A 22,284-nucleotide genomic window follows, 5' to 3' on the forward strand; every position below is an offset into this window, starting at 1 on the left:
GAAACCCCACCGCAGACACGGGGAGAACACGCAAACTCCACACAGAAAGGACCTTGGATGACCCCCCCCTCCTCCCCAAGGTTGGGCAACCCCGGGGTTCGAACCCAGGACCTTCTTTGCTGTGAGGCGACAGCACTGGTGACCTCGCCACCATGCTGCTGTTAGTTCCTCTTCTGTGGACACATTCTCTAGAATACCACCACGACCTCTGTAACCCACCCTACCTACCAGCCGTCTCACCTTAAGACAGTCTTCCAATCTGTACAGCATTTACGAGACAGGCAAGACCACCCATCACTGGCCACCTGTGTGAGGCATTCACGTCTTAATTATGAGTGGCTCATGATCTCATCTTTGCTTTAGGAATAACATATTACTTCATTACCTCAGCTCAGTGTTTGCCAACAGTTGAACCACATCCATACTGACATGAGTGTTGCTCTTAGGCCCATGACTGCTGCGGGAGACAGGGATCACCTCTCTAGTGACATACATCATCCTGATGACGAGGCATTACAATCTATTTAACTCTAATTGATGCACGGCACACTATAGCCTGCGTAGTGTCTCTATTTAAATGCAATCAAACAGATAATGTGGAGTGTGGCCAGCGTCGGTGTCTAGTGAGGCCATATTTGGTTGTGAGAAGTCGCTACCGTGGTACACCGGTGAGAGACAACGCGCTCGAGCTCGGCTCGTTTTTAAGGACGATGTTGGACTATTTTGTTGGCGTTCACAATTATACACCGAGACACGGTTCACATCTCGGGCCACCATCTGGATTAAGTCAACACGTGTGGTTGATCCCATTTATGGTAGCAACGAGACGGAGAATTAGAAGTCGAGTAGAAGCAGAATCACTTTGTGCATTCATCTCGCAGACAAGGGAACAAAACTAAAGACTAAATTGAGTTTTCCCCCTTTTTCTCCCCAATTGTGTCCATCCGATTACAGACTGCCACACGCCTCCTCCCATACATGTGGAGTCTTTTCACCTGACAGTGAGGAGTTTCGCCAGGGGGACCTGGCGCATGGGAGGATCACGCTATTCCCCCCCAGTCTCCCCCCCAACAGGCACCCCAACTGACCAACCAACCAGAGGAGGCGCTAGTGCAGCGACCAGTATCAGCCCAGTATCACTCCAAAGCGTGTAATACACCCACCGGTCCAACGTGTCAATGTCACGGTTTGCTTCGCTCAGGCGTGAAAAGTACACGCGTGTGTGACGGTGCAGTGCCTGCAGGGGGCGATGATTAACTCAATGCCAGCAACTCCCCAAGGAGGAAAAGAAGCATTCTTTGTGATTTATGGTAATCTTCTTTGTGATTTATGGTAATCTGGCATCACTTGTTTTGCACTAGACTATAAGGGTCCTCGGGTTAAACAGGGTAGAAACCCCTGAAGCTGGATGATGGGTTGGCAGACTAACAGTGATCACTGAGGCTCGAGCGTGAGTGATGGCTGATGTTGTGCCTACTGACATGGGTTCCTCATTCATCTGCCCTCGTACCAACATGTGTAACACCTCATACCAACATGTGTAACACCTCATACCAACATGTGTAACACCTCATACCAACATGTGTAACACCTCGTACCAACATGTGTAACACCTCATACCAACATGTGTAACACCTCGTACCAACATGTGTAACACCTCATACCAACATGTGTAACACCTCGTACCAACATGTGTAACACCTCATACCAACATGTGTAACACCTCGTACCAACATGTGTAACACCTCATACCAACATGTGTAACACCTCATACCAACATGTGTAACACCTCGTACCAACATGTGTAACACCTCTTACCAACATGTGTAACACCTCATACCAACATGTGTAACACCTCATACCAACATATGTAACACCTCGTACCAACATGTGTAACACCTCGTACCAACATGTGTAACACCTTATACCAACATGTGTAACACCTCGTACCAACATGTGTAACACCTCGTACCAACATGTGTAACACCTCGTACCAACATGTGTAACACCTCGTACCAACATGTGTAACACCTCATACCAACATGTGTAACACCTCATACCAACATGTGTAACACCTCGTACCAACATGTGTAACACCTCATACCAACATGTGTAACACCTCGTACCAACATGTGTAACACCTCGTACCAACATGTGTAACACCTCATACCAACATGTGTAACACCTCATACCAACATGTGTAACACCTCGTACCAACATGTGTAACACTTCGTACCAACATGTGTAACACCTCATACCAACATGTGTAACACCTCGTACCAACATGTGTAACACCTCGTACCAACATGTGTAACACCTCGTACCAACATGTGTAACACCTCGTACCAACATGTGTAACACCTCATACCAACATGTGTAACACCTCATACCAACATGTGTAACACCTCATACCAACATGTGTAACACCTCGTACCAACATGTGTAACACCTCATACCAACATGTGTAACACCTCATACCAACATGTGTAACACCTCATACCAACATGTGTAACACCTCATACCAACATGTGTAACACCTCGTACCAACATGTGTAACACCTCATACCAACATGTGTAACACCTCATACCAACATGTGTAACACCTCGTACCAACATGTGTAACACTTCATACCAACAACATGTGTAACACCTCATACCAACATGTGTAACACCTCGTACCAACATGTGTAACACCTCTTACCAACATGTGTAACACCTCGTACCAACATGTGTAACACCTCGTACCAACATGTGTAACACCTCGTACCAACATGTGTAACACCTCGTACCAACATGTGTAACACCTCATACCAACATGTGTAACACCTCATACCAACATGTGTAACACCTCGTACCAACATGTGTAACACTTCATACCAACAACATGTGTAACACCTCATACCAACATGTGTAACACCTCGTACCAACATGTGTAACACCTCTTACCAACATGTGTAACACCTCATACCAACATGTGTAACACCTCATACCAACATGTGTAACACCTCATACCAACATGTGTAACACCTCATACCAACAACATGTGTAACACCTCGTACCAACATGTGTAACACCTCATACCAACATGTGTAACACCTCGTACCAACATGTGTAACACCTCGTACCAACATGTGTAACACTTCGTACCAACATGTGTAACACCTCGTACCAACATGTGTAACACCTCGTACCAACATGTGTAACACCTCGTACCAACATTTGTAACACCTCGTACTAACATGTGTAACACCTCATACCAACATGTGTAACACCTCTTACCAACATGTGTAACACCTCGTACCAACATGTGTAACACCCCGTACCATCATGTGTAACACCTCATACCAACATGTGTAACACCCCATACCAACAACATGTGTAACACCTCATACCAACATGTGTAACACCTCGTACCAACATGTGTAACACCTCTTACCAACATGTGTAACACCTCATACCAACATGTGTAACACCTCATACCAACATGTGTAACACCTCATACCAACATGTGTAACACCTCTTACCAACATGTGTAACACCTCATACCAACATGTGTAACACCTCATACCAACATGTGTAACACCTCATACCAACAACATGTGTAACACCTCGTACCAACATGTGTAACACCTCGTACCAACATGTGTAACACCTCGTACCAACATGTGTAACACCTCGTACCAACATGTGTAACACCTCGTACCAACATGTGTAACACCTCGTACCAACATGTGTAACACCTCATACCAACATGTGTAACACCTCGTACCAACATGTGTAACACCTCGTACCAACATGTGTAACACCTCGTACCAACATGTGTAACACCTCGTACCAACATGTGTAACACCTCGTACCAACATGTGTAACACCTTATACCAACATGTGTAACACCTCGTACCAACATGTGTAACACCTCGTACCAACATGTGTAACACCTTATACCAACATGTGTAACACCTCGTACCAACATGTGTAACACCTCGTACCAACATGTGTAACACCTTATACCAACATGTGTAACACCTCGTACCAACATGTGTAACACCTCGTACCAACATGTGTAACACCTCGTACCAACATGTGTAACACCTTATACCAACATGTGTAACACCTCTTACCAACATGTGTAACACCTCATACCAACATGTGTAAGCTGCTTAAAGGTGTTGCAGAACAGTGGATCTCTGAGCCATCTGCTGCGTCAGAGCTTAGCAAGCAATTCTGCCTCACATTCTGCCCTTCAGCAATCTGGTTTCATTACCGTTTAGCTGCTGGAAGGACTCCTAGTGTTGCCAGTGCCGTTATTGAAAGATGGGACTCATTCTAAGGGTTTGTAAAGATAGCAGCTTAACGTGTAGTGAAAGAGAAAAAGAATGACACATACGAATACAGAAACGAATGAACTGTTATCCAGGACATCATGTACCGTCTCACATGGCTACCTTACAGTGTCGTGAATCATGAATATGTTCTCTGGTTGTGTCCAAATATTCATACTGTGGGCATAATACGTACTATAAGATGCACACATTTTTAATGTACCAGATTAAAATGTTAGTGTTATGCAAAAATCTAGTATATAAACTATTTCAAGGTGTACAATATGATATTTTACATAATATTTATATATTTTCAATATAATATAATATGAATTGACGGGACACTATTCCACATGAAAATGATGATGTTGTGTGGTTACCATGGTGATTGATTCATTCAACCTTTATTTAGACCCCGAAACATATTGAGGTTGAGACCTCATTCACAGTATAGCCGAGCAGAAACACAAACAACACATCCCAGTTGCCAAGAAACACAGATAAGGTACTCGGACAAAACAAATAAAAAAAGGTGATTAAAAAAGTTGGAGTAATAAAAAAAAAACCAAGTTAGTGAAATACTGGAATACGGAAACCTTGAGAATAAATAAAGCGAATACAGCAAATGAGTCAGCCAGCTAAAAACAAGAGCGGTTGGGAGGGGAATTAGATGAAATGTAAATCTGGATTGTCCTCGGGATAACGAGGAGGTGAGTCTAGAACGTTCTGCTGGGTGTTAGTCCAGGTTGCAGGGGCACCTAACGCTCGGCACCTAAAACCCAGTCATTTGAGCGTGTTTTAGGGGCCCGCACTTAGAGGCAACAGCAGAATGATGTAAGAGGGTAAAACCCAGTAAGGGCCTTATAAATGAATACAACTCAGCGTGTCTCACGCCATACAGAGAGGGGGGGGCACCCAACCTTAGCATACAGCTCACAATGATGAGTGTTATAATCATCACCGGTATTAAGTCTTTAGTGCAGAGCGATAAAAAGTGTCCGAGGGCCTCAGAGTTGCAGCGGAACGATGCCTGTATAAAATGTCACCATAATCCAGTACCGATAGAGAAGTTGCCTCACTAATCGTCCTTCTACAGTGCAGAGGAGAGCACGTTTTATTCCTACAGAGGAAACCTCATTTTTCCTTAATTACAATACAGTTACAGTAACTTGCACTTTACGGCCTCTTATTTCACCTCTACATAGGCAGTCCTTGTGTGAAGATTGGAGATTGTGTTGCTGTAAAGCCCCTTGAGGCTAGTTTGTAGTTTGTGATATTGGGCTACACACTTAAAATCGACTTGACTTGACTTGTTATGCTATGCTAAGTACACTGTGAGAGCCGTGAAACCTTGCTGATTCTCTACTTGCTCACCGTATTAGTCACGCGATACTTAAAAGTTGTCGTCTCGTAAATAAAATTACAGCCTTTGTTTTTTGTTGCTACTTTTTCTCCCCAATTGTAGCCAGCCAATCACCCCGCTCTCTGAGCCGTCCCGGTCGCTGCTCCACCCCCTCTGCTGATCCGGGGAGGGCTGCAGACTACCACACGCCTCCTCCCGATACATGTGGCCTTTCCAGCGGCTTCTTTTCACCTGACAGTGAGGAGTTTCACCAGGGGGACGTGGCGCGTGGGAGGATCACGCTACCCCCCCCCCCCCTGAACCGGTGCCCCGACCAACCAGAGGAGGCGCCAGTGCAGCCACCAGGACGCACACCCACCTCCGGCCACCCACCCGCAGACACGGCCAGTTGTGTCTAGGGACGCCCGACCAAGCCGGGGGAAACACGGGGGATTCGAACAGGCGATCCCCTGTGTTGGTAGGCGACGGAACAGACTGCCTCGCCACCCGGACGCCCCCGCAGCCTCGGTGTTTTGCTGCCGTGGAGTCGTCCCTGATGTTTCAGCGTGTCCGTCACGCGGCGAGGGACTTCCTGAGGGACGAGCTGCTGGGATTTCAGCAGATGGAGCCAGCTCGTCAAGAGAGGAAGCCTTTGAAGTGCATCTTGATAGTCACGGCGGCCACTTCCAGACCAACCCGGTAAGGCAGCTCAAACAGTTATCCGGCCAGAGGAAGCCCACGCAGTGAGGATCTGCTGCTGCTGCTGCTGCTGCTGCTGCAACCAAACCCAGATCACATCCATGCCAGACATCCATACCCTGTCTCCAGTCACGCCCGCTCCCTCCACAATGAGTTGAGCATTTGTTGCTTTCATCTGGCTGATGTAAGCACGCTTTGCCCGCGGGCCAGTCTTCAAGTCATTAATGTTCAGCAAGGCAAAATGCAAAAGAGTCGTAAGAAGGAGCTCGCGTCACCGCCACGCTCTCAAAGAGGATTAGCTCATCTGAAACGGAGGAATCGGTGTTTCTCCGGATAAAAACACCGGCTGCATTTGCATTTTTCACCGGAGCCCTTATGGGAAATGTGGAGAGGCTGTGGCATACGAGGCCGCTTATAAGAAAACCCAAAGGACCGTTAACCTTCGCCTTTACATTCTGCAGAATTTCCCCACGTACGATGAATGAATCCCTCCTTACAGTGGGAAAACTGAGAACTCGGTGTAAACGTTTCTGCAGGCAAGCTTAGTTTGCAGGTTCCTTCGAGCCAAACAACCTGGAGAGCCATCGCCGAGACAAGACGGGGGCCCCTCGGCTCTTTAATGACAATCTGCTTGAAAAATGGAGTAAGGACTTTGGGACTTTAATCCGTTCTCCAATTATTCCCGCTGACAGACGGAGGCTTTCTTCGGTCCCGTCTGCACCGCGCCGTGATTTGACTCGCCAAGCGAGAGAGGGAGGCCCTGCCAAACTGAGTTATATGGCAGGCGGTCATTTCGATATTACTCTATTAGCATTACTTTGTGGCTAGGATCTGTTCGTCACCATCGGGCTGTTGATAAACACTTTCAGAAGGACTCGTGCTTGGAGCGATTAACTGAGCGCGGCAACCGTATTTCCATATGTTGAACTGGGCGGGCGAAGGCTCTGGCGAAGGCTCTGGCGAAGGCTCTGGCGAAGGCTCTGGCGAAGGCTCTGGCGAAGGCTCTGGCGAAGGCTCTGGCGAAGGCTCTGGCGAAGGCTCTGGCGAAGGCTCTGGCGAAGGCTCTGGCGAAGGCTCTGGCGAAGGCTCTGGCGAAGGCTCTGGCGAAGGCTCTGGCGAAGGCTCTGGCGAAGGCTCTGGCGAAGGCTCTGGCGAAGGCTCTGGCGAAGGCTCTGGAGATCCTAATGGAAGTGAAGCACTGGGTTCATCGCCCTGCTTTTCAGCGCTGCGTTATAATGTGCACAGTGCATTTGCACATGAACTGCCTCACCCAGCTCTATAGTACCAGCCCAGCTAGCAAAACTGCTGTGGCCCGGACCGTCCCACACTTTCCTCTTTCTTTCGCCGGCCCACATACCGCGTGGAATGATGGCACGTGGGCGGTCCGCTCCTGTTTGCCAGATCCGGGCCAGAAACAAGCCATAGCAATGCCGCATGTGCCACATATTTGCCAAAGGTGGCCCATATTTGTGTTGTGATATTTGGCCCATATTCACTATTTACCACACGGGCCACTTCAGGGTCACATCCAGACCACATGTTGCCAAGAGCACCGCATCTTTGCCAGAAAAGGCCCACGTTTGATTTGGCATATTTGGGCCATATTTGCTATTATACATGTGGGCCACTTCAGGCTCACACACACACACACACACACACACACACATGCACACACACACACATATGCTACATTGGATTGTCTCTGTTCTGTGTGTGTGTGCATTTTATTGTGTTCAAATGAAAAAACCCAAAATCCAAACTCGAACCTCCGGTATATCCAGCACATTTTTCAAAGTTATAGATTTTTTTTGTTTACAGAGTAGGACCATCATATGATTATTATGATTAGGCATAAAACCTAGACTGTCATTCAGAAATACGTCACATGGATAATCCCAAACACTAGAATTAAACAAAAAGCAGCGATTAACTAAAAAAAAGAAAAAATTCAAAATTAGTACGCAAAATATATAAATGAAAGCATAAAAAGCCAAAAGGTGCATTGATGATACATGCCATATTTATTTGTCAATCACCCATACTGGCTTATTTCTGTTGAGAGTTGGTTGTGTACATGTGTGTGTGTGTGTGTGTGTGACCCAGCCACTGAGGATGCACAAGCCAGTGCATTCTTAGTGCCGGTCCCAAGCTGGGATAAATGGGGAGGGTTGCATCAAGAAGAGTATCTGGCGTAAAACCTTTGCCAAATCAAATATCCATCCATCCATCCATCCATCCATTATCCAAACTACCTATCCCGCTCTCAGGGATGCTGGAGCCTATCCCAGCAGTCATTGGGTGGCAGGCGGGGAGACACCCGGGACAGGCCGCCAGGCCATCACACACACACACATTCACACCTAGGGACAATGTAGTACAGCCGATTCATCTGACCTACATGTCTTTGGACTGTGGGAGGAAACCCACGCAGACACGGGGAGACCATGCAAACTCCACACAGAGGACAACCCCCAAGGTTGGACTACCCCGGGGCTCGAACCCAGGACCTTCTTGCTGTGAGGTGACCGCTGTGCCACCGTGCCACCCTAAATCAAATATGCGGCTCCTAAATCAAATTTCCATACTGGATTGGTCTAGGTCCAGGTTACCGGTTACCACCACCGGTACTGTTGGCCAACAGGGTGCCGGTGGAAACCATGCTACCGTTAGGTGAAAGGAGGAGAGGGGGAAGGCGTGTCCAGAGGCAGCGGGAGAGGAGGAAGGGTTGGAGTGTATGTGTTTTGGGGGTGCGGTTGTTAGAGCCTGTCAGACTGTGGTTGTTAAGCAGAGGGGACACCCCAGACAGTTTGCTAGTCCATCGCAGGGCCAACACACAGATAACACTCATTCGCACGACTTTAAACACCTATGGTCACTTTACGGTCTCCATTTCATCTATTGTTAATGTCTCTGGACTGAAATGTAAACCACATGAAAGTGAGGGTGCCATGCCAACTCTGGCAGGACGGAGTCAGGCCAGTCCAGGGCCTTTTGGCGAGGACAACAGCGCTAATCTGTAAACTGCGCTGCCGTCTGCATGCAGCCCTGCACCACATGTCACTAACAGCAGCTGTCAATTATTCCACACTGAGGGTCTCACAATGTACCTTATTCAGTTTTTCCAGCACAATTTTGTCTCTCGCTCCCTCAGCAATGACGCCTTGCATTGGTAATTTCTTCATCACTGGTACAAATGTAAAGAAGGCAGGCTTGGATGACACCCCTTCTGAAACCTGTAAGACAGAGGTGAACAAAATGTTAAGGTGTTCCTTTCAGAAATCACATTTACAGAGCCCTAAACATGATACAGTCAGCAACTTTAATTAGGAACACTTCTTATAGTATTTGGTCAAACTCTTTCTACATCCCAACAGCTCTCAAGTGAGTAAGTAGGTGCGCTGAGAAAAACATATTAGAGCTAGCATGATCCATTAGCTAGCATAATCCATTAGCTAGCATAATCTGTTAGCTAGCTCTCGCTCACCGATCGCTTAGCTCCACTTTAAATCAAAGATGATGAGCGTCACTTTTAATCGATACAAACCAAACAGAGCTGAGTCCATGTGTCAACCACGTTACACTGTATTTCTTATCACGTGAGTTGAATATCCTTAGAAAATGTCATGAAATGTCAAGAACATTTAATAGAAAATGTCATGCCACAATAGCGACCCCCTGGAGGTGGGGGGGGGTAGTGCGTTCCATTGCCTACCAACATGGGGATCGCCATTTCGAATCCCCGTGTAACCTATGTGTCTTGGTCGCTGCACTAGCGCCTCCCCTGGTCAGTCGGGGCACCTGTTTGGGGGGGGGGGACTGGGGGGAATAGCGTGATCCTCCCACGTGCTACGTCCCGCTGGTGAAACTCCTCACTGTCAGGTGAAAAGAAGCGGCTGGCGAATCCACATGTATCAGAGGAGGCATGTGGTAGTCTGCAGCCCTCCCTGGATCGGCAGAGGGGGTGGAGCAGCGACCGGGACGGATCGGAAGAGTGGGGTAATTGGCTGGATTCAATTGGGGTAAAGGGGGGGGGGCAAAAAAAAGAAAAGAAAAAAATGTCACTCATTGTCACTAATTTCTTATTCACAGGGGAAGTATGTGTCCAAAATTATCTGTTTTAAATCAACTTCTAGGACACACACACACACACACACAGTGTTTGTGAGAATGAATTTGAGCATCACCAGAAAGCAAAGCCTGGAAATATCCCCTGTCTAAATGCTAAGTATTATGTTACCTATGAACATATGAATGAACATACAGTGCATCCGGAAAGTATTCACATCCCTTCACTTTCCCCACATTTTGTTATGTTACAGCCTTATTCCAAAATGGATTAAATTCCTTTTTTTCCCCCTCATCAATCTACACACAATACCCCATAATGACAAAGCGAAAAAGGTCTTGTAGAAATTTTTGCAAATTTATTAAAAATAAAAAACTGAAATATTGCATGTACATAAGTATTCACACCCTTTACTCAGTACTTGGTTGAGGCACCCTTGGCAGCGATTACAGCCTCAAGTTTTCTTGGGTATGAAGCTACAAGCTTGGCACACCTATGTTTGGGGTATTTCTCCCATTCTTCTCTGCAGATCCTCTCGAGCTCTGTAAGGTTAGATGGGGAGCGTGGCTGCACAGCTATTTTCAGGTCTTTCCAGAGATGTTCAATGGGGTTCAAGTCTGGGCTCTGGCTGGGCCACTCAAGGACATTCATAGACTTGTCCCGAAGCCACTCCTTCATTGACTTGGCTGTGTGCTTAGGGTCGTTGTCGTGTTGAAAGGTTAACCTTCGCCCCAGTCTGAGGTCCTGAGCGCTCTGGAGCAGGTTTTCATCAAGGATCTCTCTGTACTTTGCTCCATTCATCTTTCCCTCGATCCTGACTAGTCTCCCAGTTCCTGCCGCTGAAGAACATCCCCACAGCATGATGCTGCCACCACCATGCTTCACTGTAGGGACGGTATTAGCAAGGTGATGAGAGGTGCCTGGTTTCCTCCAGACGTGACGTTCGGCATTCAGGCCAAAGAGTTCAATCTTGGTTTCATCAGACCAGAGAATCTTGTTTCTCATGGTCTGAGAGTCCTTTAGGTGCTTTCTGGCAAACTCCAAGCGGGCTGTCATGTGCCTTTTACTGAGCAGAGGCTTCCGTCTGGCCACTCTACCATAAAGGCCTGATTGGTGGAGTGCTGCAGAGATGGTTGTCCTTCTGGAAGGTTCTCCCATCCCCACAGAGGAACGCTGGAGCTCTGTCAGAGTGACCATCGGGTTCTTGGTCACCTCCCTGACCAAGGCCCTTCTCCCCTGATTGCTCAGTTTGGCTGGGCGGCCAGCTGTAGGAAGAGTCCTGGTGGATCCAAACTTCTTCCATTTACCAATGATGGAGACCACTGTGCTCTTCGGGACCTTCAAAGCTGTAGACATTTTTTGTACCCTTCCCCAAATCTGTGCCTCGATACAATCCTGTCTCGAAGGTCCACAGACAATTCCTTGGACTTCATGGCTTGGTTTCTGCTCTGACATGCACTGTCAGCAGTGGGACCTTATATAGACAGGTGTGTACCTTTCCAAATCATGTCCAATCCATTGAATTTACTACAGGTGGACTCCAATCAAGATGTAGAAACATCTCAAGGATGATCAGTGGAAACGGGATGAACCTGAGCTCAATTTGAGTGTCATAGCAAAGGGTGTGAATACTTATGTACATGCAATATTTAAGTTTTTTATTTTTAATAAATTTGCAAAAGTTTCTAAAAAACCTTTTTCACTTTGTCATTATGGGGTATTGTGTGTAGATTGATGAGAAAAAAATGAATTTAATCCATTTTGTAATAAGGCTGTAACATAACACAATGTGGGGAAAGTGAAGGGGTGTGAATACTTTCCGGATGCACTGTATGTTCATTGTTCACTGCTTGGATTTATATCTTGATTCAAAGTAAGTAAGACCGTTTTTGTGGGACGCTGCATTGTGTGAAAACATCAGTAATGTAAGGGGTTTAATTTGGCATGAAGTAACCTTTGTTTCTACCAAAGGTTGGATTTAATGGCATGGGTATCAACAAAAACAGGTTCTGTATACCGGATCAGCGTCGCAGTTTCTGATCATAGTAATCACAGCACAGAATACTCCCATCAAATGCTGTTCTCTCTAAAAAAGGGCAATATGATCAGAGAGGCCACTGAAATATCCTTCTCTGCAGTCAACATTGCAGACACTTGAAGCTGTGTAAAAATAAAATCATCCTACATCTGCTATTCATAGGCCTGAATGCCACAGTCAGATTATAATTCATGGGTTTATTTAGAGTGACACCTCATGGCGTTCACACTTTCATCCAGATGGAAACCAGTCACGCCGACCAACTCGGGGATCGTGTGTAACAGGCAAAACTGCAATATTCAAAACCACAAAATGAGATAATTGAGATTATTCAGAAATGGTGATAGAAATCTGGAAGAATAGTCAAAGCAAAGCCCTGGGCTTTCATTCAAAGGGATCATTTATCACCTTTAATTGGTGTTGTATATGTAATGACCACAGATGTGTAGACTCGCTAGCCCGTTGGCTAACGTTGTTAGTTGACTGGTTAGCACAGTCACCTGTGGTGCGGGCAACCCGGGCTCGCTTCCCGGCTACCCCTGAATTCGCTACATTGGTGTCAGAAGTGGGATGGTGAGACCATGAGGCCATTAGAAACGCGTGTACCCAGAGGCGGGAGGAAGCTCATATGCTGAAGCCCGAAGGAGGGGGGTAGTCTAGCGACCATTAATGAGTAGGCTCGCTAGCCGGTTGTCTAACGGGTTGGACCCTTTAGTTGACAGGTTAGCGCAGTCGCCCGTGGTGCGAGTGATCCGGGTTCACGTCCCGGCTGCCGCCTGTATTCGCTACATTTGTGTCAGAAGCGTCAAATTGGCAAGATCACCTCCAGGACCAACACACTGAGCACCGGCGTTCCACAGGGCTGTGTGCTCAGTCCACTTTTGTTCACTCATGACTGCATCATCCACCTCCAACCTCATTATAAAGTTTGCTGATGATACTACAGTGGTAGGTCTCATCAGCAACAATGACGAATCATCATACAGAGCGGAGGTGGATCAACTGGCGGTGAGGTGCAAAAACATCAACCTCTCCCTAAATATAGGAAAAACTAAGGAGGTCATTATTGACTTTAGAAAGACCAGTACCCACCATACCCCATCTGACCATCAATGGTATGGATGTGGAGAGAGTCAGCATTGCTAAGTTCCTGGGAGTTCACATCACAGAGGACCTCTCCTGGACCAGGAGAGCGTCTTCACTTCCTGCGGCCTCTGAAGAAGGCAAGTCTCCCCCCACCCATCCTCATCACATTCTACAGAAGCACCATAGAGAGCATTCTGACCAGCTGTGTCACTGTCTGGCATGGGAACTACAAGGCCTCCGACTGAAAATCCCTACAGCGGATAGTGAAGACAGCTGGAAAGATCATAGGAACTACTCTCCCATCCATCCAGGCTATCTATTATGCACGGTGCACCTGGAAGGTGCTTAGCCTCGTGAAGGACCCCACCCACCCTTCCCACATCCACTTCACCCTCCTACCCTCTGGCAGGAGATACCGCAGCATCTGTGCTGCCTCCACTAGACTATGCAGCAGTTTCATTCCTCGGGCTGTGAGATTCCTCAACAGCCTGAGCACTTAGACCTTCCATAAAAATACTTGTTGACCTTCTCAATCACTGTCCGTGTCAGGTGTGCTTGTGATGTTTAGGTCTGAAAAGTAATTTTTGTTTTTAATGCACTTTTTGTTTTTAATATTTATTAGGTGTTATTTGTTTTTATGTGGCACTGAGGTCCATTTGAAACATAATTTCGTTCCCGTGCATGTATGAGGACATGCATATGAGGCAAAAGCAGTCTAAGTCTTGAGTCTAAAATATACTAATGAATATTCCGATGGATGCCCCTTGGAGGCTTGACGCACAACAAAGCAGGAAGGGAACGTGTGTGTTTTCATCAAATGTGGTGATCTCTGTGTGTTTTTGCTATCGTTGCATTGCATCAGTGGTGGAATATATATTGGTAATATATATATATATCGGCCGGGAGCCATGAGTTGGATCGCCAGCTGTACAAGATGTATATTCCCTTTTAGTATCATATACATGTATATTCATGAGCGTAATTTTAATGCCATCTAGGATTTATCTTAAAGTGTATATGAGAAAATAGCGGGAGGAAAGGAAGACAGAGATTAGATCGGATGACCTGAAACAAATGTTGTCAGCAGCAGGACTGAAACCAATAATAATAATGAGAAGAAGAAGATGAACAACAACAACAACAGGTGAATTAATCTCATCGGTTGCACCCTTACACAACAGATGAATATACAGAGCACTAAAAGAGGCAACAGAAATGCCAAGGCATGATACAATGTGTTATCTCTGAAGACTTTGCTTTATTTTTATTCATTTATTTGTTTCTGTATGTCCCCTGTAGTCACAACAGAGAGTAAACAGATACGTGCAAAAGGTTAAAGCAGGCATTTCCTACTTGGCCCATAAGAGCTCCCTTGACTGTTTCGGCGCTGGCGAGTGCCTCCCGGGTCATGCCGTCCTCACAGGTCATATTTCCACTTCCACCAGGCCCGACTTTGCTTACACACGGTCGACACTGCATGTGCGTGACCTCACGCAGTTATTTCCTTTGGCATGCAGAGACCAACTACAAACAACACTAAATCGCTTCCTGGAGCGGACCACCCTCCTTGGTGATCTTTAAAGAGATACTCATAACATGGTCACCGACCATCACTCAGGGGGTTTAGGGAAATAGGCCCAGTGGGAATGAGGCAAACTACATGCAAGCTGAACAGTGAATAATGCCTCCGTGTGGGAACGGAGGTCGGTATTCTGCCAGTCTGGGGCGTCTCGCCCTCATAAGTTGCCTTCCAGTTTTGCTGTGTGACTTCTCCTGCGTAAACCAGCTCTGCAGCTCTTGTGCCCGTACAGGAAAAATGCACGAGTTAATTTAGCATTTGGCAGCACAGCTGCATATATGTTTTTGTGTACTGTTTACTTTGTGTCTGATAATGTGAGCTGTGTTGACACTTTAATTTCCCTTGGGACTGATTAAGAATCTATCTATCTATCTATCTATCTATTTATCTATTTATCTATCTGTCTGTCTGTCTGTCTGTCTATCTATCTATCTATCTATCTATCTATCTATCTATCTATCTATCTATCTATCTATCTATCTATCTATCTATCTATCTATCTATCTATCTATCTATCTATCTATCTATCTATCTATCTATCTATCTATCTATCTATCTATCTATCTGTCTATCTGTCTGTCTGTCTGTCTGTCTGTCTGTCTGTCTGTCTATCTGTCTGTCTATCTGTCTGTCTGTCTGTCTGTCTGTCTATCTATCTATCTATCTATCTATCTATCTATCTATCTATCTATCTATCTATCTATCTATCTATCTATCTATCTATCTGTCTGTCTGTCTGTCTGTCTGTCTGTCTGTCTGTCTGTCTGTCTGTCTGTCTGTTTGTTTGTCTGTCTATCTGTCTATTTATTTGTGTCTGTCTGTTTTGCACTGATCCATTGCCATTAATCCCCCCCCCCCCGTTTCACCAGAGTAAACCACCACTGGTTTATTAAACTAGAAAACGGAATAAAACATCTTCGACATTTCTAAGCCATTCAAAATGTCAAAAAACTCTTCCGTAAAAGTTCCAGACAGATAACTCGCAGGAAAAAAACAAAACAAAACTCAATTTCTCAGCAGTTGCAGTTGTGCCCCAGCTCTGCAGAGGTTAGATCATAAACGGTTGGGTGTGTCGCCGAGTAAAGAGGTTTAATCACAGATAAACGGCGTGCCTCCCTCCGCAGTTGATAGGCTGCATAAATATAGCTCCCTGCCAGCTGCTCTGATGGGAACGCAGTAATTGGGCATGTTTCGTTTCCACGCCAGGTTTCAGAGAGGCATACTTGCAACCCTCAAACACAAAGCATTAAAAACTACAAAGTTCGGTCCGTTAACATGTCGGACATTTTGGTGGAGCCCAGAGCAGCTGCAGCCCCAATTAGTCACAAGGAAAACACAGGGTATATCTAAATGGGCTTCCCTTTTACAGCCCCAAATACAGTGGCATCAGCTACCAATGATCCGTGTAGTGAGTGATTGACAGGCGCCGTGACACGCCCCCCTGATTTGCTGCTCATTTGGGCTAACTTCATTCAGCCCCCAGGCCGCAGACTTTTGACCAATGACAGCGGACGTACAGTGAGGCGCTACTTGCGTTGATTATTTATTTATTTATTTTTTCTTTGGAGGGAAAAAGTGAAGAGAATGGGGACACATTATCCAAACGATCTTAAAATAACACAACAGGACACAATGACCAAGTCCTGAGTGTGTGTTACCTGGTTTCAACGAAAGGCTGTGGCTAGCGACAAGTATGGCTGGGAGTTCACGTTTCTGTTCCCCATGATTTTTGGAGGAGACACGGCTCGAGCCCAACGAGGAATTTGGGGTTTGAAACGTTTATCCGACACATTTAGGAAACGCGCGTGTGTGTGTGCGCGCACAAGCGAGTGAATGAGTGAGACAGACAGACAAAAGAGATTGTTTTTGGCATCAGGCCATTTTTGGGGGGGGGGGGTTTCCTCATTTTTTTTCCCTCTGGCCAGTTACCCCACTCTTCCGAGTTCCCGGTCGCTGCTCCACCCCCTCTGCCGAGCCCGGGAGGGCTGCGGACTACCACGTGTTATCTCCAGTACACGTGGAGTCGCCAGCCGCTTCTTTTTTCACCTGACGGTGAGGAGTTTCGCCTGGGCGACGTAGCGCGTGGGAGGATCACGCTATCCCCCCCCCCCCCAGAACAGGCGCTCCGACCGACCAGAGGAGGCGCTAGTGCAGCGACCAGGAAGATTTACCATGGATAAGTGTCACATGAGGAATTGTGGACGTAACATGACGTGTTCAACTAGAAACTTTTCACCCGCGTGCTGGCAGGTGCGGGTGAACGTTTGTCGACACTTCTGCGCATGTCGTCGACATTTCTCCATGGTCAATCTTGCAGGCATCGCGGGAAAATGTGCCGTTGTCGATAGCACGCGCCAACAAACAGGAAACCAGTATGACCGCTGCAGTAGAAACCGGAAGTCAGTGGACTACACGCCCTGTTGGACGTCTGACCAAGCTGGAGTTAACGCGGGGGATTCGAACCGGCGATCGCCCGGGTTGGCAGGCCACGGAATAGACCGCCACGCTACCTGGACGCCTGGCGGGGGGCCGTTCTTGCGGGTGCTACTTCTCCACAGTGTTGTTTTAGAGCACTTGCTATAACAGGATATGTAGCGTCGTGGCTGCAGCCTGGTATCCCGGATGTGTTGCTGCAAGCCTGGGTGTAATGCATTGGTTAGCCCACCCACCCACTACCCCCCACCAACCGTCGCTGTTAACCAGAGAAAATAGTATTGGTGCTTTAAAACCTTCTTACCTTCTCCAGGCTCTCCCTCAAGGTCTCCATTGCAGCCTCAAGTGTCTCCTCATCCGGGTATGTCCTAGAGACACCGATTAGGCCGAGCACCGAAAACGAGAAGCCCACTTTTCAGCCCCTCTAGTGAAGTTCAGTGTGCCCTACGGCTGGTGCGCGCAAAGCCACGCTGGCTGCTTTTTATAGGCACACAATTGCCACAAATAGCTCACAGGCAGCACAGCAGTCAGCCCTCTGGGCACCGATAACAATGTTAACACTGTTAAGCGCTCGGAGCAGGACTGCTTGTCCCCGGCAAGGGGCTGTCCCCTTACTCTCTCCAGCTCAGCTATGTTTTCTCTGGGTTATCCAGCAAAAACCCTCTCACATAACGTCGCCCTAATTAGATGCTGCCGCAGCATCAGTCTCGTGGCGTGCTGTCAACAAAGCAGTCCGCAAGTTAAACCCTTAAAAAAAAGAAGTTAAACCCTGTTAAAGGTTTTTTTAGGGAGTTGTTCCTAATCTGATGAGAGGGTCTAAGGGCAGGATGTGGTGTTGCTGTGAAGCTCCCTGAGGCAAATTTGTAATTTGTGATAATGGGCTATGCAAATAAAGCTGACTTGACTTGACAAGTTATTATGCAGACAAACCACAAATATGAAAGACCAAACAGATATCATGCAGGGGGGGGGGTTGCCTATAGATGTTTATTCTTATACTACAGAAGCCCATTTCCACTAGTAAATTAAACAAAAAAAGAAATGGGTAACACTTTAGTATGGGGAACATACTGTCAGTAAAAAAAACTTAATTACTAGTGAATTAGTAATGATCAAGATGTCACTTTAGTATGGGGAACATATTCTAAGTAACAGAAACTTAATTTAGAGTAATTTAACACTATGACCACTTGTAGTTTTGTGTGTTGTTATGTAAGAACAGACCATATTCATTAAGTGCTAGTAAGGGAGAATAACTCTTCTTGTGGTACTACCACCTTATAAAGGCCATACTAAGCAAAGCATATTGAGATGGTACTACTAATAAGCAATACTTCTGAGGTTATAGAGGGAAAACTCATAGTTAATGGCTTACTGGTTGCATAATAAGGCCATGCAGAGTAAGACATTAATGAGTACGTAATAATGACCAATTAAGAGCCAATATGTTGCTAATTTTCATGCTAATAAGCACCTAATTAATGGTGACTATGTTCCCCATACTAAAGTGTTACCAAAGAAATCACTGGTGGAAATGGGCGTCCATAGCGTCCACATTTAACAGATCTGATGCAACGGGGGGGGGGGGGGATGCTTGCTAAAAGAAACCGCAGAACAAACAGCCGAGTCCAGTTTCTGCCCATGGCTCGGGCCTCTGGTTCTGACAAGGATCCGGTGATGATCTCAGTCTTAAACACTCACGGCGTGATATATTTATCCCAGGCCTGCTGTGGATAGCCGTGCGGATGTAAAGCTGAGAGAACTTGTTTTGGTCAGAGAAGACTCCACACAGCTGCAGAAAGAGGCCTAAGTCTACCTACAACCCCTGGATCGGCTTGTTGCCCATTTCCCAGGGGGGTTGCCGCAGTGCCCTACTGAATCTGTCGACAACCTTGCACCGGAATTGTAGTTTTTACAGACCACATGGCGTCCAGTTTTATGGGAGGCGGTGCTTCTCTGTGTTCAGATGAAGTACAGAAACAGAAGCAGCCCTGGGGAAGAGCCCAGGGACCGCAGGCACACCGACATCTCAGTCTGTCACCCCACACTGACTCATCAGATGTCACCGAAACAAGTTCACTTGTGAGCTGTTTGCCCGTTTAATTGACTCCCACCCCCCACCCCCTCACCCCCCTCCACCCACACCCACACACACACACCCACGGTCCCACTATCAACAAGTGAAAGCAGACCTCTGGGCTGGATTCTAATCCTTTAAGTACGCCGTATACTTCATTCCTGTCCCAGCTGTTCATGTCTGTTCCCATCTACCCCCCCAACACCACCCCCACCCTCACCCCCACCACACACACACACACACTGCTGTCTGTCTGTCTGCGATTGCCACACACGTGGAAGATTTGGGAACATCAGTGTGATTTATCGTCACCCCACTTAATTTGGCAGTGACGTCAGGAAACTTCCCAGCAGCACATCTGACGTCACCGACAGAGGGAAAAGATGACTGACTGGGTGTAATGTTTTTAAGGTGACCCTTAAAGGGGGGGGTGGGGGTTGTTGGCGTTTTTAAAGGGGCTTGACTAACTATTCAAGAGTGCAGACGGCTCGATTGCGGCGGAACGACCGGGATTCCCCCGCCTACGTAAAACGGCCATGAGCGGTCAATATGACCGGCGGATTTTAAACCCTGTATTCTGTCACCCTATATCCTGTTACCCAATGGAGATATTAACGCATAGCACGTGTTAGTATGTCTGTTTAGACGCTAACTGACACCAAAATTAACATTTTAACAACTTCATTTTTAAACAATTTAAACTCGCCGCTGTCCAACGCCTGTAAATCCTGCAGCGCCTCGGTTGGGAGTCGTGGTGCGTCCGGAACCAGACGTGTTGGAAAGAATCAAAAATCAAGTTTGGACTATTTCTCTCCACTGGAGGGCGCTAGTGAGTCTCTAGGACACAGCGATGAACGTCGTGAAGGAAATGACGCGACTAACACGCGTCATGAATAGTGACATGACGCGCGCTATGACGCGCAAATTACGCGCGAACATTTTAACCGCTCGTGGTCGTTTCATGGAGATCTCATCATAATTTTTTGTGTGCAGTTGATCTAACTGTGTCTTTTTTCCTTTTTTTCTCTCACAAAGTTATTAAACTTTGAAAATCCAAAACCGTCAAAATGACGGCCTTGGTCGTTCTAGCGCCAAATCAGTGTAAAAGTTGAAACTGCTGCTTTCTTGCTTGGGGATCTGGAGGTTGCTCAGCTCCCATGTTAAGAACAGCAGAGGTGGGCGGTCATAATGAACAAGTGTATATTTCCCATATCTGTGCTTCCGACTTTTACCACGTTTCAAAGACCGCATCTGTATTTTTAGTCCACTGCCATACATGTTACATTACATCACATGACATATGTTTAGCTCTCAGGTCAAACAGGATAAAAACAAATCACAAACTGAATTTATCAAATGACTCAAAAGACTGGTGACTCGTTTAGCCGGTGATTCAGTGATTAGTTAGATTCAGTGATTCATTAGCTCTATGTTACTATCAACTTTTATTTCCTTGTAAATTGTAGTCAGCACTCATCTGCAGGAAAGTGGTACAGTAGATATAGTTTAAAGTTGTTAAAATGCTCATTTTGGTGTCAGTTAGTTTCTAAACAGACATACTAACATATGCAATGCATTAATATCTCAACTGGGTATTTATCTTGACAGAACGTAGAGTTTAAAAACCGGCGGTCATTTTGACCGCCCGTGGTCGTTTAAGGTAGGAAATCCCAGGCATTCTAATGTTAAACAGTATTATAAGCTCTGTTATACCAGCATACTGACTATGACAAAAACGTTTATTTTGAATACCTTAAATACCTTCAGGAGCACGTTCTTATTGACTTTTATTTAAGTAGAAATATCAATTTGCTGCTTTCACGTTTAGTAGAGTAAATTGTGAGTCAGGGTATTTGTACTTTTACTCAAGCAAACAGGAAAGAGATTCTGTGAGACGGATAAACTATCCAACCTGACTGTGGAGGGAAAAGACGAGGATGGCCGTGATAATGTTGAGTCTAACAATATAACAGTCTGCTGTGTGGCTGCTGTCAGCGCTCGGGCATGGGGGTAATTGTAGGGCAGGTGTACCAGGCGTACTCAAGCATGGGGGTAATTGTAGGGCAGGTGTACCAGGCGTACTCAAGCATGGGGGTATTGTAGGGCAGGTGTACCAGGGGTACTCAAGCATGGGGGGGTATTGTAGGGAGGTGTACCAGGTGTACTCGGGCATGGGGGGGTATTGTAGGGCAGGTGTATCAGGGGTAACTGGGCACATGGGCAACCTTACAGAGTTAGGTCTACGGTTAGAAAAGGAAAGGAACGTGATTATGAAAAAAAATACCCGGGCAGGAGAAACCGGCAAGGGGAGTCAGGGTAACAGGTTCAGTGGTGTAGAGGAGTCCCGGCTGGAGAGAGCCGGGGGTTGTGGAGGCCAACCGCATCAGATTCAAAATAAGTAGCGTCTATGTTTTGCCATGTCCTTGAAACTTTAGTCGGCCGGTAGGCGAGGACCCCGCACGTCCCCCATGTTTAGGCATCGCCGCACTTGAGCACATTCTTTGAGGGTGTGAATTGTAATGTTTTGTTTTATTTATTTTATTTATTTATTTACACATATAATTTTAAAAAAAAGATACAATCCATAATTTGAAAGAGAATATGAAGGAAAATTGCCTAAAAACCCTCCAGGGGCTTGAAAA

General features: G+C 46.4%; 1 protein-coding gene across 1 annotated transcript in view; it reads right to left on the reverse strand.

The window, feature by feature from the left end:
* Positions 1-21,732, reverse strand: part of mlip (muscular LMNA-interacting protein) — a 42,694-nt gene extending 20,962 nt beyond the window's left edge. The window contains exons 1-3 of the mRNA XM_056291483.1: positions 21,674-21,732; positions 17,870-17,933; positions 9,471-9,596 (exon numbers count right to left, since the gene is read on the reverse strand). Coding sequence (XP_056147458.1) covers positions 9,471-9,596; positions 17,870-17,933; positions 21,674-21,732 — 249 coding nt within the window. The remainder of the gene's footprint in view (positions 1-9,470; positions 9,597-17,869; positions 17,934-21,673) is intronic.
* Positions 21,733-22,284: the final 552 nt, after the last annotated feature.

The sequence above is a fragment of the Lampris incognitus genome, chromosome 13 (genome assembly GCF_029633865.1).
Source record: "Lampris incognitus isolate fLamInc1 chromosome 13, fLamInc1.hap2, whole genome shotgun sequence".
Classification (NCBI taxonomy): Eukaryota; Metazoa; Chordata; class Actinopteri; order Lampriformes; family Lampridae; genus Lampris; species Lampris incognitus.